The sequence below is a fragment of the Lepisosteus oculatus genome, chromosome 2, assembly GCF_040954835.1.
Source record: "Lepisosteus oculatus isolate fLepOcu1 chromosome 2, fLepOcu1.hap2, whole genome shotgun sequence".
In the NCBI taxonomy this organism is placed as follows: Eukaryota; Metazoa; Chordata; class Actinopteri; order Semionotiformes; family Lepisosteidae; genus Lepisosteus; species Lepisosteus oculatus.
The window spans coordinates 617,370-633,758 of record NC_090697.1 but is presented as its reverse complement, the minus strand read 5'-3'; the positions used below and the strand labels follow the sequence as shown (position 1 = coordinate 633,758).

Genomic DNA, 16,389 nt, shown 5'->3' with positions numbered 1-16,389 from the left:
TCTTCTCCTTGTCTGAGCTGAAAGTTTAGAGGGACGGCCAGGTCTTGGTAGATTTGCAGTGGTCTGATACTCCTTCCATTTCAAGATGATCGCTTGCACAGTGCTCCTTGGGATGTTTGAAGCTTGGGAAATCTTTTTGTATCCAAATCCGGCTTTAAACTTCTCCACAACAGTATTACGGACCTGCCTGGTGTGTTCCTTGGTCTTCATGATGCTCTCTGCACTTTCAACAGAACCTTGAGACTATCACAGAGCAGGTGCATTTATACAGAGACTTGATTACACACAGGTGGATTCTATTTATCACCATCAGTCATTTAGGACAACATTGGATCATTCAGAGATCCTCGCTGAACTTCTGGAGTGAGTTTGCTGCACTGAAAGTAAAGGGGCCGAATAATTTTGCACGCCCCACTTTTCATTTTTTTATTAGTTAAAAAAGTTTCAAAAATCCAATAGATTTCGTTCCACTTCACAATTGTGTCCCACTTGTTGGTGATTCTTCACATAAAATAAAAAATTTATATCTTTATGTTTGAAGCCTGAAATGTGGCAAAAGGTTGAAAAGTTCAAGGGGGCCGAATACTTTCGCAAGGCACTGTATTGTGCTTCTGTGCAATTGTTATGTCTCTCAATTACAAAGGTGGAACAACTGAATTTAAATGTTTTTCAAGCTTTGTGAAGTGTTACAGTTTTGTAGAGAGGTTTTCTCCGAAGTTTCTGAATACCTTTGCCCATTTTCATGTTTTGTAGTTGAAGACAAGAGACAAATATATTAGCAGTCTGAAGAAGAAATGTCAAAGGGAAAGTGAGCAAAGCCAGGAAAAACAGCAGCGGATAGAGACACTGGAGAAATACCTGGCTGACCTTCCCTCCCTGGAAGATGTTGAGAACCAGGCGCAGCAGGTAAAGTCATGAACACACTGGAGCCCACAAGCCTGGAGGGCATTTCAGGATAAAGCAGACAGCTGCATTGGTTCTGAATGGCAGTAGTCATAACTGTGCAAGTGGCTCTTGACAAGGGATGTGTCTGCCTGGCATGCAAGCAGCTTCAGTTTTGCAGTCTGTCAAAGTGTCATCACTGATGCCTAAGATACAGTAACAAGGAACTGTTGTTATTTATGGTGTCATACACAGCTGGGTACTTTCACCTTTTGCTCTGCAGCATACAGTAAATAGTGCACTTAATTGCTTAGTACTTTATTATAAAATTCTATTGAAAATGTTCACAACATGAAAATCCCTTTTTTATGTTTCCTGATTCATTAAGGATATGTAGATGTATTTCTGCCTTCCTTAATATATTGAGGGGCTTTACATTGGACCCTGATACCCACGATGAGGGGTGGTTATATATTTAGTTTGTCCCTCTCATTGACGTTATACTTCAGCTTTGTCACAGATTTGTTCTTGATCTCAGAGCCCACTTTGCTGGTGTTCACACTCTTGTAATGCAGCTTTGCACCACCAGAGGTCAGCAAAACTCATGACATTTTTGTTGCTTTGAGATGCAGAATGTTTTAACCTCATAGGGGAGAGGACATCCCTAGGCAGCCCCGTTCTGCCTGTGTCCCTCTCGTAAACCGCGGACGGTTATGAGATTTGTGCGAGTCCTTCTCGATGGAGCCGCAGCTGTGCGGTGAAAGTGGGCTTGTTTTTTCTGCGCCATAGCTGGCGATGCTGCAGGGGAAGGCCGACGAGCTGCAGGGCAGGGCCAGCGAGCTGGAGCAGAGGTCGCGGGAGAGCCAGCGCCTGCTGCAGGAGAAGGAGGACCTCCTGGAGAGCCAGAGAAGGAAGGAGAAGGAGCTTATTGCTGCTGTGCAGAGGTACGGACTTCCTGGGTTTGCAGAGTCACTTTTCCACCCAAGCAGTGCCACCTCAGTATAACAGCCTGTCACAGTGCAGAATTGATGACATCGGCTATCAAACACCATGCATTTCTCAAACCAAACAGTGGGGGGCAGGGTAGACAGCCAAATGCTACAATGACATGGTGGACAGATTTAGAAAAGGTGAAACTCAATCAACGCTTCAAAGTCATAGATGTTGCTGAGTCTAACTTGTGTGGATGGTTTAAGGACAAACTCCAAAGGCCGATTGTTTCGGGTACAAAATGCGTTGGATTTGAACATACAGGTAGAAAAAAATTAAAAAGCACTGTAGAGGTTGAAATGATTTTAACCGACACTTGAGGAGGTATGTGTTGGGTTTCGATATGTAGTGAAAGTAAATCTAGATATCATGTAGAATATTTTTAAAGGTAGGACTTTTTTAATTATGTTTGATGATATGAATTATGCTATACAGTGACTTTCTGAAGTATTCACTCCCTTCCAGCATATTACATTCCATTTTATTGACTTACAAATGATGCCTACATTTTTTTACAGTGAGTATTTTTAATCAAAACATGAATGCTCAAACTAACCACTATTATGGGTGACAGGTCTTAAATGTCAGCAAAAAAGTGGCAAAGGAAAATCAAAAGCTAAACTATGATGATTGCATAAATATTCAACCTCTTTGCCATGGCAACCCTAAATGAGTTCAGGCACACAAAATTACTTTGACAGGTTGCACAATTAGTTGAATGGCCACTGTCTGTGTGTAATAATAGTGTTCACATGATTGCAGAACAAATACACTTGTCTCTTTGAGTTCCATGTTTATTAGCTTGCTGTAGTTAGAGCATTTACGGTGTGCAAACTCCAGCTCTTAAACGCATATGCATTTTTATCTAAAATATTGAATTTATATAAATATTTTAACCTGTTCAATCTATTAGATGTATTATTAAATTATTTTTTATCTATTTAAAATTTTCATCAACTTTTAAAATGGAAAAGCTGTGATACATGCACAAAATGCCGGTACTTGTATTAACATGAATCACAGCTTGCTGTAGCTCAGTATATTGAATCCGGTCCACACCACAAGGTGAGAAACATGGGCTGAACTGTCTGAACTGGGCTGCGGTCTCATGAGTGTCGAGCCCTGTCACACCCTCGGCTCTTTCCCTCAGGCCGCGGCGCCAGTCTGTCTGTCTGAACTGCGCTGCGGTCTCGTGAGTGTCGAGCCCTGTCACGCCCTCGGCTCTTTCCCTCAGGCCGCGGCGCCAGTCTGTCTGTCTGAACTGCGCTGCGGTCTCGTGAGTGTCGAGCCCTGTCACGCCCTCGGCTCTTTCCCTCAGGCCGCGGCGCCAGTCTGTCTGTCTGAACTGCGCTGCGTTCTCGTGAGTGTCGAGCCCTGTCACGCCCTCGGCTCTTTCCCTCAGGCCGCGGCGCCAGTCTGTCTGTCTGAACTGCGCTGCGGTCTCGTGAGTGTCGAGCCCTGTCACGCCCTCGGCTCTTTCCCTCAGGCCGCGGCGCCAGTCTGTCTGTCTGAACTGCGCTGCGGTCTCGTGAGTGTGGAGCCCTGTCAGGCCCTCGGCTCTTTCCCTTAGGCCGCGGCGCCAGTCTGTCTGTCTGAACTGCGCTGCGGTCTCGTGAGTGTCGAGCCCTGTCACGCCCTCGGCTCTTTCCCTCAGGCCGCGGCGCCAGTCTGTCTGTCTGAACTGCGCTGCGGTCTCGTGAGTGTCGAGCCCTGTCACGCCCTCGGCTCTTTCCCTCAGGCCGCGGCGCCAGTCTGTCTGTCTGAACTGCGCTGCGGTCTTGTGAGTGTCGAGCCCTGTCACGCCCTCGGCTCTTTCCCTCAGGCCGCGGCGCCAGTCTGTCTGTCTGAACTGCGCTGCGGTCTCGTGAGTGTCGAGCCCTGTCACGCCCTCGGCTCTTTCCCTCAGGCCGCGGCGCCAGTCTGTCTGTCTGAACTGCGCTGCGGTCTCGTGAGTGTCGAGCCCTGTCACGCCCTCGGCTCTTTCCCTCAGGCCGCGGCGCCAGTCTGTCTGTCTGAACTGCGCTGCGGTCTCGTGAGTGTCGAGCCCTGTCACGCCCTCGGCTCTTTCCCTCAGGCCGCGGCGCCAGTCTGTCTGTCTGAACTGCGCTGCGGTCTCGTGAGTGTCGAGCCCTGTCAGGCCCTCGGCTCTTTCCCTCAGGCCGCGGCGCCAGTCTGTCTGTCTGAACTGCGCTGCGGTCTCGTGAGTGTCGAGCCCTGTCACGCCCTCGGCTCTTTCCCTCAGGCCGTGGCGCCAGTCTGTCTGTCTGAACTGCGCTGCGGTCTCGTGAGTGTCGAGCCCTGTCACGCCCTCGGCTCTTTCCCTCAGGCCGCGGCGCCAGTCTGTCTGTCTGAACTGCGCTGCGGTCTTGTGAGTGTCGAGCCCTGTCACGCCCTCGGCTCTTTCCCTCAGGCCGCGGCGCCAGTCTGTCTGTCTGAACTGCGCTGCGGTCTCGTGAGTGTCGAGCCCTGTCACGCCCTCGGCTCTTTCCCTCAGGCCGCGGCGCCAGTCTGTCTGTCTGAACTGCGCTGCGGTCTCGTGAGTGTCGAGCCCTGTCACGCCCTCGGCTCTTTCCCTCAGGCCGCGGCGCCAGTCTGTCTGTCTGAACTGCGCTGCGGTCTCGTGAGTGTCGAGCCCTGTCACGCCCTCGGCTCTTTCCCTCAGGCCGCGGCGCCAGTCTGTCTGTCTGAACTGCGCTGCGGTCTCGTGAGTGTCGAGCCCTGTCAGGCCCTCGGCTCTTTCCCTCAGGCCGCGGCGCCAGTCTGTCTGTCTGAACTGCGCTGCGGTCTCGTGAGTGTCGAGCCCTGTCACGCCCTCGGCTCTTTCCCTCAGCCCGCGGCGCCAGTCTGTCTGTCTGAACTGCGCTGCGGTCTTGTGAGTGTCGAGCCCTGTCACACCCTCGGCTCTTTCCCTCAGCCTGCAGCAGAAGGTGGAGAGGTGCCTTGAGGACGGGGTGCGGCTTCCCATGCTGGACACGAAGCAGCTGGAATCGGACAATTTCCGCCTCCAGGAGCAACACAGCCGGAACATCGAGGTACACTTTTTATGCTCGGGGCATAAAAACTATCGCAGGGTGGCTCAACCGTTGGGGCATTAAAAGCGTGTGAAGAAGCACCAATCACAGGTTGAAAATGGTGCACTCACAAGGTTTAGAAATTCAGTTTTGTCTTGTGATATGGCCTCATGATCATTACGACTGAGGATTTTGAATGGTAACCTTGCTTCTGAAATGCAGCTAAGCGTCAGTACCACACCCAAAGAAGGCTCCACAGCCAAAGTGTTGTGTTTCTTTTCTTCTCTGTTCAGCAGGAATAAACCTTTACTTCAGTCAGTATGCTTATTTGTGACTTTGTTGTATGCTTATTTTTTACTTTGTTGTAATCTTTGTGTTCTTGTTTTCCCCCCCAGATTATAGACAATCAAAAGAAGCAAATAGAAAGGCTCACTTCAGAACTGACTGTAAGTAGTTGCCAGATGAACCTGCTTTGCTGCACCTAAACATTCAGCCTTACGAGAGAGTATTGTCAGCAGTGTTATCTGTGAAAGCTGCATCAATTCCTGTGCTGTTGGGACTGTGGACTTGCAGAGTCAAAACAAGCAGTCTGATAACACCCATTTCATAGAATACATATTCTACACGTCATAATCATCTCTTATCTCAAAAGTGTTTTCACTGTCACAGTAATTGAAACAATTGTTTTACAAGACAATTGCAATGTCATGTACAGAAGGAACCTACAGTAAAAGTGGAACCCTGTGCCATGTGAACTTTAATTATGTGTAGTTAAAGATGTACTGGATACAGATTAGAGTGGAACTACTACTTATAACTACTTATCATTTTATTACGTATACAGGATCTCCAGACCTCCTGACTGAAACTGAGTTCAATTGTGTATTTTTAGACTATATAATAATAAAAACAACATTAAAATAGCGGGCATTGCAGAGTACATTGAAGTTATTTATAATTTAGAATGTATCAATTAAATAAGAAAAAAAAGAATTCAGTGTTTCACATCACTATCTCTAAAAAAAAAACTTCCTTCTACTGTACTGTATATCTGGATGTCATTTGTGGTTGACATGCTGACCATTTATACATATCTGTGTTTGCACAGCATGTCAAATTTTTAAAATAATTCAATTTTCATCGCAGTGGATAAGGTGTTAACGTGTTAGCATAGAAATACTATGTATAATACGAGTACATAAAAATCTGGATTGCAGTTTTCTTTATTCATATCAGATATTCACAAATATGTCCAAATTGTGGACAGTTTTGAAGTTCAGATAGCTGGATGTGTGTATTGTGTTAAAACATTTAAAACTTTGACCCAAGTTTTGGAAGACTTTGAGGAAACCTGGTTTTATGAGGTTTAACCCAAAATCTACAGCATGTCTCCATGATACATTGGAAAAGAAAATCCCTCCGCAAATAAGCATTTGAACTGTTCTCTAGACATCTACTGAGGACTTTCCCACAGCGATTCACTTACGTTGACATAATGTTGCCCATTGTGTACAATGCACACAGTGCTTAATGAGGTTTTTTTTAATGTGAGCTGTTAAAGGTAGAGGAGGATGCAAATGTTTTTATGTTACAGTAAACCTTTGGCTTAATGGACTTCTGATTTAGTAGACAAAATATGCTAAAAGGGAATTTGGCTATAAAATCAGAAATTCCTCGATAACGGACAGTAAAATTAAAAAATAACAAATCAATAAATAATATATTTGTACAGCACACCTTTTTGTAATTAAAGGCATGAATATCGGTGGTGCCCTATAGGGTAAGGTTGTTGGTACAGGGTGTAACAATATAGGCAGGACCTATATTGAGTGTTTTGTTTCATCATGGGACTTATTTGTGTTGTGAGGGAATAAAGTTGTATGGAAAGTTGTAAGTCAGGAAAGTTAATGTTGCACAGTTAACGTTGCAAGGATGGTCCTTATTGTGGAAGTAACCCTGTATGAAAAAAATAAAACCATCAGGTGAATTGCTTACAGTGGATGTTGTTTCTGCTTTGTAATGAAAAAAAATATTTTAGGAAACACATTAAAATGTCAATATAAAATAAAATCAATACTAGATTAAGTTTTATATTCAGAGATATCAGTAGTGTTTGTGTTTTGTATACTACAATGTTTTATACAGTATATATACGGTTGTTAAAGACTGAGTTTGTTCTAGTTGTTAAGAAAATAAGACAGATCCAGAAGGCACATATTTATTATTTCTGTATATATATTTTATCATGTAATTCTTTTCTGTTCTTACTTAGGCTTCAGAGAAGAAGCTATTACAAGAACGGGCTGCTTCCCAGGAGCTAAGGAAGCAGCTGGCCGAGAAGGAAGACACCCTGAAGCAACTGTCTGAAGTGCTTGAAGAGGTGAGCGGACTGTGTGTGTGCAGTACTCAAGATACCGCTTTGTTTAGAGGCATGTGTGGGAACTACACCTGCACATTGTATTACTGTGTCAAGACTCTGATGCAAAGCACTATCACAGTGTACCATGTACTATTCCATCATAACATCATCTTGCGTTACACACCCTTTCTCCTTCTGTTTGCAGTTGTGACTGTGCTCGGTTAACTGTGACAAAACTGCGGATTCTGTTTAAGAACTGTTTCACCTTCACATGGTACCTTCCAGACAGGGTGATCTGGGTCTTTTCATGCTAGTATACCTAGTAATGAAAAGTGCTTTAGAAGGATCTCAGACAAGCGGAAGTCATTTAGTTTATCTAGAAATTCAAGTGGTTTATAAATTAATACAGTAAATTAATTCTGTAACAGATTTAACAGATTTTTTATTTAATGGACAGTCTCCAATATTCCTGATTTTTGTCTAGAGCCAAGAAATACTGGACATTTGGTAAGTCAATCGACAGTGTTCATTAAACCCAAATATGTCAGATATTTAATTTAATTCAATATATTTTTATATAGCGCCTTTCACAACAAGGTTTGTCTCAAGGCACTTAACAGAACTGTGTGACAGTACATGACATTACAATACAGAAAGAGAAAAAGCCAGAAGACAACGGAGGAGAGGAACCAAAAACTTATCTGTAAGGAGAAAGAAAACCTCTAGGGGTCCAAGGTCAACTGGCTGCCCAACCCCTCTGAGCATGCTAGCATTCTACAATTCTAGAAAAGTACTAAATGTGGAGTATTAAGTCTTCCATCATGTCCTTCTGTGTGCCAGTACTCCATGCAGTTCTCTGTAGACCAGCAAATCCTCCTAAACTATATGTATTCGCAATGTCCCTCATGGATCCAAGGCGGTGATGCAGAATCCAACTAAAGATGGTTTCCAGCTCGGGTGCCATCTGGACATGTGGGGAGGAGAATAGGATAGGTTGGTCAGAACAGATGTATCTACCTGGAAGGAACACTGAAACACACAATGGCAAGTACAGCAGCACCAGCAGCAATGGTTGCAGCAGGCCATAATGTAAGGTGTAAGTAGGCTAGGCTGAAGTAATAGGTCTTCAGTCTGGATTTGAATACTGAGATTGACTCAGCATCCCGAATATGGGGTGGGAGACTGTTCCATACGCTAGGGGCTAAAGGCTTTACCACCAGCTGTTACATGTGGAATAAGAAGAAGACCTGCATTCTGTGATCTAAGTGGATGACTTGGATTGTATACATTAATCAGCTTTATTAAATAGACATGCCTGACTTCTGAGAGCCTTTAAGTAAGTAAAATAATTTTGAAGTCTGTCCTGTACCCAACAGGAAGACAATGGAGAGAGCCAAGTATAGGTGTTATGTTGTCGTACTTTCTACCCCTTGTAACAATTCTAACTGCTGCGTTTTGAATTCGCTGTAAGGTGTTGAGGGTGCGATAGTTGCTCCCTGATAGTAAGGCATTACAGTAGTCTAATCTGCTGTATACAAGAGCATGTATTAGTTTTCTGTGTGTCTTGAGTGGAGAGAAAGTTTTGCAATGTTTCTTAACTCCAGGAAGCACGCTTTTGATACTGCATTAACATGAGAGTTAAATGAGAACCTTGTGTCTAAGATGACGCCTAAGTTACGTGCCGGATCTTTGAGGCAAAATTTTAAACCCTCTTAGGTGAATGCTGAGGTTATAACAGTCCTATCCGCACTGCCTCGAAACAACAGAACCTCAGTTTTATCAGAGTTGAGTGACAAAAGGTTTTCACACAGACTGTACTTCATTAATGCAATTAGCTAAAGTTACAGTTGATGAGTTGTCGTTAGGTGTAAATGAAATGTATATTTGAGTGTCATCAGCATAGCAATGAAAGTTAATATTATGCTTTTGTATTATTCTACCTAGCGGCAATATATACAAAGAGAACAATACTGGTCTGAGCACTGATCCCTGTGGTACCCCAAATTTGACTGGTGACAGTGACGAAGCAGTAAAATTATTAGATATTTGAATATAGTGAAAACGGTTAGTTAAATAGGAGGTAAACCACTTAAGGACGGTTCCACATAAGCCAACCTCGAACTCAAGCCTTTGTAACAAAATACAGTGGTCAACAGTGTCAAAGGCAGCAGTAAGATCTAGGAGCACAAGCACTGTTGTCCTGCCAGTACTTCGAGGGAATCTTTAACTAGTTGGTTGGGGATGGGATCTAGCAGCACTCTTGTTTAAGGGATCGTGTGTGATCAGTAAACCATGGAGAGTGTCTAGTGGTTTAAGATATTTTACTGTTACAATCAACAGTAAAAACAATATACAGTGCATAATTCTGCCTATTATGAATTCAATTCACAATCATTACAGATTACTGAATATGATAATGATGTGGCACAATATACTGTGAATGCTCCAACAAGGAAGACACAAGCTGTGTGTACAACAACATTAAAAAGTAAACCAAAAATAAATAAATGGAATATTTTATGTTAGAGATTTAAAGGTGAGAGGAAAGTAGTAGTAGCCTATGAAATCAATTATACTGATAGTTTTTGTCTGTTCCTAAACATTTTTTAATGGAGAAAAAAGATGATTTCCTCTATATTTTTTGTGTTCCAATGTCTTAAACATGTAACGCTCAGTAAAATTAGCAACCTTAGCCCGATATGACACAGGTGCTGTGGGGTTGATGCCTCATAAATATTTAAAACCAATCAATACATACATGAATAAATCTCTTTCAGAAGTATGCTCTGATTGCTCAAGCTGCAGTGCCATTGCCATTTCACTCCGGGCATCAACACACACTAATAATGGCTCATGGTTTATTAATAGGGAACAGAAACAAAGACCCATTGACTCTTTCTTTAAGCAAACATTTGCTGTTACCACAGGCCTGAATATCACCACCACATCTGAGGAAATAATGAACCTGTACTTACGCTTTGCACAGGTCTGCGCACTGGTCAGACCAGTTGTATGTTTGTATCCACGCGAGGCTGTCTATAGCGTCACACATGCCATTCTACACAAATCACTCTACGTAATTGAAGCAGTAGTGATATGACTGATACGACTGATGAGTATTGCTTCTGATATACTAAGAACAGAAAGGGAAGAGATGATACACCGATGACTCCCGGGTATGATGTTTCAAATGGATTTCTACATCCCAGGAGTAATTCCTTGTTTTTATGTAGCATGTTTCATACCGCATGATCCCAAAGGGCTTTCCTTCTAAGAGGGAGCCCATTTCATCCACCACTCGCCTGGGTGACACACAGCAGCAGCTGGAGAAGTGAGAAATACACCAGCTGAATTGTCAAACACTGGAGTGGAATTTACTCTGAAGGATACCAACACTGCTCTAATGACAATCAGGACCATGGATTCACATCTCAAACAACAAACAACTAATTTATTCCTCAGCCAAATTCTTAAATTCTTAGGGTACTAATGATCCACCATAGGAAACCAAACATTTAAGGAAACACTATTTTTTTTTCCTTGCAGTGCCTCATAATGGCATTTCTGACACTTCCAGTTTGCAGTTCTCTGACCTGTTGACCTGTTCTCCTCGGTAGCGTTATTCCACTGAATCTGTACCATATATTGGTTTTCTCCAGCTCCCAGTAGATCGGCAGGTTTACGATCCCCTCGTTTTGCTTCTTGCACACTGTCTGCCATCACTGTAAGGATCTAAAAAAGGCATTAATAGGGCAAGTGCAGCTATGGCCTATCACCAGCCTTTCTGATGAAAACCTTGAGCAATCTGTTTAAGATTCTGTAAAGAGTGGAAAGGTTTAGCCTTGTGAGTGGAAATATATCAAATATAGGTTAAAATGGAATTCAGTAAAGTATTCGTATTGCTAGTAGAGGGTTTCCTTTTAAACCAGTTGTATCTAAATTAAAGTGCTGCCACAAATGCTCAAAATAATTTTATTTTAGAATTTGTAGCAGGCTGGAAAGACATTTCTAAAGATAACAGACTGAACTGAAAAAAAGTTTGGTACAGTAGAGGTGAAAAATACTGCAATCCATTCGTCATTTATTCTGGGAGCTACATAAAGAGTACATTTGAGCATAATCAGCATTACATACTAAAGCTACAATTTAGCAGCACAATCCACTATGGGAAAGCACATAAATATTAAAAAGAATTGAACTAAGAATAGAACTTTGAACAACCTTTCATGTCAAACAAGTTGGAGGAGAATGGGCTACAGACAATTCAGTCTAGAGGATAAAATCTGAGCATGGCACCTGTGTTATCTATTAATATGATTCTAGTCTCATGTAGTACTTCATTCACACATTATGTTGCTGTTTCAGATTAAACCATGGAAAGTGTCCACCATGCTTTACATTTTTGACTATATTGCCACTGGAATAGCATAGGAGGCTCACTCCTTCACTAGTTTAAGATCTGAATTAGAAGCTCATCATTCATTCTACTTACAGCTTCTATTTCTTTGTGCTGGCTTTTTCTGGTGTTGAATGTTGTGTTTCAGTACATTTGGATATGTTTGTACAGGAATAGTAACGATTTAAAGGCATGATATCTGTAAACCAATTCACTGTCTTGTCTCTAGAAGATTGTTGGAATAGCCAAGACAGCGAGGGGACTTTCAAGAATAAATCAACCATGTTGATGATTTCAGAACAAACAGCTTGAGGATTTACACAGGGATATGACTTTGGCAGCTGCCATTCCCTCAGCACAGATAATTCTTTGAAGTTTCATCTAAAAATACTTCATGAAACCCACTTGTAATGCTGTTGAAATAATGTCTTGGTAGATATGCTAATTAAAATAGTAACTTTTTTAAAAATGTAGACCGAACATCAGAATACATTTGTAAAATATTTACTCTTTTTTTCAGTTCTCATTGTTGCAACTTGATCCCCATACAGTACCTTTGAAGTGACACACTTAACTTAAATAAAAATAATAAAAAAAACTTAAATATAATAACTTTTGAATCAAAGTTGATGGAATTATTAATTGTAGTGATTTTGATTTTTGTTTCAGTCTCCCTTAAGCAGCACGTTCCTGGGCAGGTCTTACTGAAAAGATGGATGATACCATTGTCCCAGTGAAATAAATGTATCAAAGTAGTTTTTAGTCATTGCTGGGTCCATTTGATGTCTGCCTTCTGCACTGACAGTGGCACTATATTTGCGATGACATTGTGGTGGCTGCTGAAGGTCTGACCACTGGCTCTCTCTGCCTTCCACACCAGAACCAGAACCAAAGACAGGCGGTGCAGGGGTCACGCAGCCTGGCGGGTGGCCAGCGGCATGCGGAGCAGGTCCGCAGCGAGATGCCTGCCGCTGTGGGCCAGCTGCTGAAAGAGATGTCCCTGTGTCTGCTGGACCTCAGGGCCCTGTGCAGCATCCTCACCCAGAGAGCTCAAGGCCAGGAGCCCAACCTCGCTCTGCTCCTGGGAATCAAGTGTAAGTTCTGACCCCTCTGCACGTTTCGTTCCATGTCAGACAGCAGCCTAAAAAAAGATTCAGTGTATGTTCTTATACTGGATTGTCCACAGAAGGAAATATAGAGGGATAATGCAGTTGTTCTGTGCTTTTGTGTTCTAAGGCTGTTCCTGTGTCAATTTATAGGAATTATTGAAAATGAATAATATACTGTACAACAAGCATGCTGGCCTTTGACATTCTTCAGTTATTTATGTACAGAAAAAACCAAGAGCAGTTATGAAGATGAACTTTGGGTACCTGGAGTCAAAAAATAAAAGATTGTTGTGATGTTGCAAGAGAAATTTTGGGTTATTAATCAGAAGCTAAAAATAACCAGTTTCAAGTTCATTTGTCATAAATGCAGTTATACACTGAAATGTTTTCACAGTAGTTTCGACAGCTCAGATTTCTTCACATCCTGCATAGACTTTAAACGGCCAGAGTTTGACTGCAGTTCCAAACAACAGCTGCAGTTTCAGAGAACTAATTCCCACCAGACAGATGTAGAAACTGCAGTAACGAAATGTTAAAGGAAAGAAGAGGATGCACAGTTATAAAAGGACTGTTACCTATTGCTTTTTTGATGTATTTCAAATTGCATTTACGTGATGGATGTATGATGCCTCATGGATATACTGTAAATCTTTGAAAATTACTTTTCAAAAAAGCATCCTGCTGTTGAAATTAATATAAGTCTAGTTCCACCACACTAGAAAAAACCTCACATATGCTCATTTGTAGTTCTTACTAGGTCTGTTTTAAACTGTCTTTGTTGTCTTTTAACAGCAATGAGTTGCTCAGGTGAAGAAAATGAAAATGTCGGTACAGAAGAGAGTCTCAACACAAAGCTTACTGAAGTGTGTCAGTTACGGAAGGACATTGATGAATTGCGGACTATAATATCAGACCGCTATGCTCAGGACATGGGAGACAACTGCATTACTCAATGACACTTTGGTGCCTCTCTGCAATAATGAACTGTGTTATTTAACGCTGCTTTGTCACACTTCCCTGCAGTTCTATTACAGAGCCATTGTGGAAGATGGCAACTTAGAAATGAACCGAAGGAGAAATAGCTTTGGGTTTCTTGTCGTGATGCTTTATTTAAAGTTACACGCTATACAGAAAAAGATAACTTACTGTGAAGTTAGACTCAAATGTATCTGCTCGCCAGGGATTTCTTCAACTACTGAATGTAGGACCAAGCTGTGAATTCATTACATAGGAGCCCTTCTGCTCTGAATTTCAGTATTAATATTATTTTTAATCTGGAGATCTAAATTTCTTTGTTCTTTAATTTAGAGTTCTTTGACTTTTTAAAGATTTAACAATTCCCATCTTTTATGCATGATCCTGGGGTGTCTCATAGGACATGTGGCTGAGGTTCTGAGTTTTAAATGGCTCTTTGGTTTACTTGACACCTTGTAAGGGTTGGCCAGAGGAATTTGACCTACAGTGCTGCTTTTTGAAGTGCCTGGACTTTTGAGATACAGAAGCATGTAGTCTTTAATCGGCCTAATTACTTTCAAAATCCTTCATGTTCTTGCACTTTAATTTTGTTCAATAGCAGGACTTTCAAGGGATAGGACTGTCTAGCCAAAGACCCGAGCAGACTGTCCACAATAAAAGGTTAGTGTGCTGCTGGTCAACAGGGTGCTGAGTGATCCACTGCTCTTAACTTCTGCAGAGCTACAGCTCTTCTTGCCTGCCTAACGCATTTGTTCCCCGTCATGGTTTTGAGAAAGGATTAGCACAGCATTTAGGTTTTTGTTCGCTCCTCGAATTGCAGTAAAAAGTGGTATTCGATCACCATTGTAATTTACTCCAAGAATGCCAGTCAGCACTCAATCTAGAATCTGAAATAAGCATTTTATTATTTTAAAAAAGATTATAGTGACAGGAATGGAGGTTGTTGAAAACAAATATGAAGTTACAGAGTGGACATTAAAGAAGACTGATCTCACTAGCTATTCAGCAGACATTTAGATAAAGGATAATAAGGGGTTAATCAGTGTATACATCACAGTTAAGCCATAGACCACATTGCAAGAATTTTAGAATCTTAAGAAGTGAAAGTCAAGCACAGTTCTAGAAAAGTTTCAGCCACTTATTTTTATGAGCACATTACTAAGAATGTCTATCACTTATCTAATTGCATTATTAAGATGAAGTACATTACCAACACTTGAATCCATCTGCATGCATTATACAGAAACCAGTTTTACCTTGTGTTGGAATGGACAATTAACAAGTTATGTTAGATAGTTTTTTTTTAACTTGAGTCCATGAGGTAGGCGTTCACACAACACCCTTAGGTAAGACGCCTTTTAACAATATTATTTTTATAGATTATGGAAAGACCTGAACAATGACTTGGTGAACTCTTTCACATGGAACCATGCCTTCATTTTGGCACAGCTGTGATGATTTAACTAGAATACTTAATTCACTGAACAGTATGTTATTCTTATTTGTTTTACTGTCTTTTGCTTAGAAAAACATATTCCCATTTTAATAATTGACAGTGCACACATTGCTATAGAGCAACCTTTATCCTGGCTCTAATGTTATGCAGGCATTATGTCCTCTAGACATGAAAAATGTGATTTACAAACCTTGAGCAGGCTTTTAAAGAAAGGTACTTATTCTCCTACTTGAAGGTTAATGCATTATGAATGAATTCCACAGACTTTAACAGACAGTTCACAGAATGTGGTCTAAAACCCTCTCAGAACGGTTTGAAAAGGCAAAGGCCAGTCTTCAGTTTGCTAAAATTCTTGCTTTAAATTAGTATTGCCATATTATGAGATTAAAAGTTTGAAATGTCCTGTTACAGTCACACAGCACAAGTGAAAGAAACCAAGTCTACTGATCTTTTATTGGCTTGTTCACATTCTATTGTCTGCTCTGTGTTGGGATAAAATGCATTTTATACTCTGATAATTCTAAAAACATATTTTTTTAGACTTTCTAATTTAGGGTTATTTTATAACCTACATTTACATTTAAATACATTTATCTGTCAGAAGTAATGTAAGGTGGTCCTTTCTATAAATATAAAGACAGAAAGATGATTTAATTCAGCCCCCTTACAGTATTGTTAAACTTACCACTGAGTCAGAACAACCTGTCTTTTCAATCCAGATTCCTAAGCCACTCCATGTACTGTAAATGACTCAGCACATCATTAAGAACATAAGGTTACAAATGAGAGGAGGCCATTTTTCTTATTTAGTAAATATCTTTAAAAATGTTTGTATCTTTTCACTGTAGTAGATTAACTTCTAAATATGTTCGAGGACTATAAATACCCCACAGTACTATGGACAGTTAAAAAAATAGGACATATTTATATATTGATTACTTAAATTTAATCCCTGTCATGGTAGTGGCTTGATCTAGTGTCAGTTGAACTGAAAAGCTAGTTCAAACATGTTGTTCTGATTCACTTAATGTCACAGTGGCCTCGGTCACAAATATTGTGAACCAACATTACAAGCATAGAAAAGCACAACAAGTCTGGGTTTGAAATGTGGGACTATTGTTTCATGTGCTTGGCTGTGTGCTGGCGGGAAAGTCTTGTATTATAGGAAAGCATTTGACATGTTTGTAAAAAAAAAACATAAGATTTTAAAC

The 16,389-nt window shown here is 41.4% G+C and overlaps 1 protein-coding gene across 5 annotated transcripts in view; it reads left to right on the top strand.

The window, feature by feature from the left end:
- The window catches only part of cep85l (centrosomal protein 85, like), a 92,663-nt gene extending 78,835 nt beyond the window's left edge, over positions 1–13,828 (top strand). For all 5 annotated transcript variants that reach the window (XM_069195590.1, XM_069195600.1, XM_069195594.1 and 2 more), the window contains 7 exons: positions 754–906; positions 1,672–1,826; positions 4,787–4,904; positions 5,279–5,329; positions 7,156–7,263; positions 12,519–12,732; positions 13,540–13,828. In XM_069195590.1, coding sequence (XP_069051691.1) covers positions 754–906; positions 1,672–1,826; positions 4,787–4,904; positions 5,279–5,329; positions 7,156–7,263; positions 12,519–12,732; positions 13,540–13,703 — 963 coding nt within the window. In that variant the 3' untranslated portion in view covers positions 13,704–13,828. The remainder of the gene's footprint in view (positions 1–753; positions 907–1,671; positions 1,827–4,786; positions 4,905–5,278; positions 5,330–7,155; positions 7,264–12,518; positions 12,733–13,539) is intronic.
- The last annotated feature ends 2,561 nt before the right edge of the window (positions 13,829–16,389 follow it).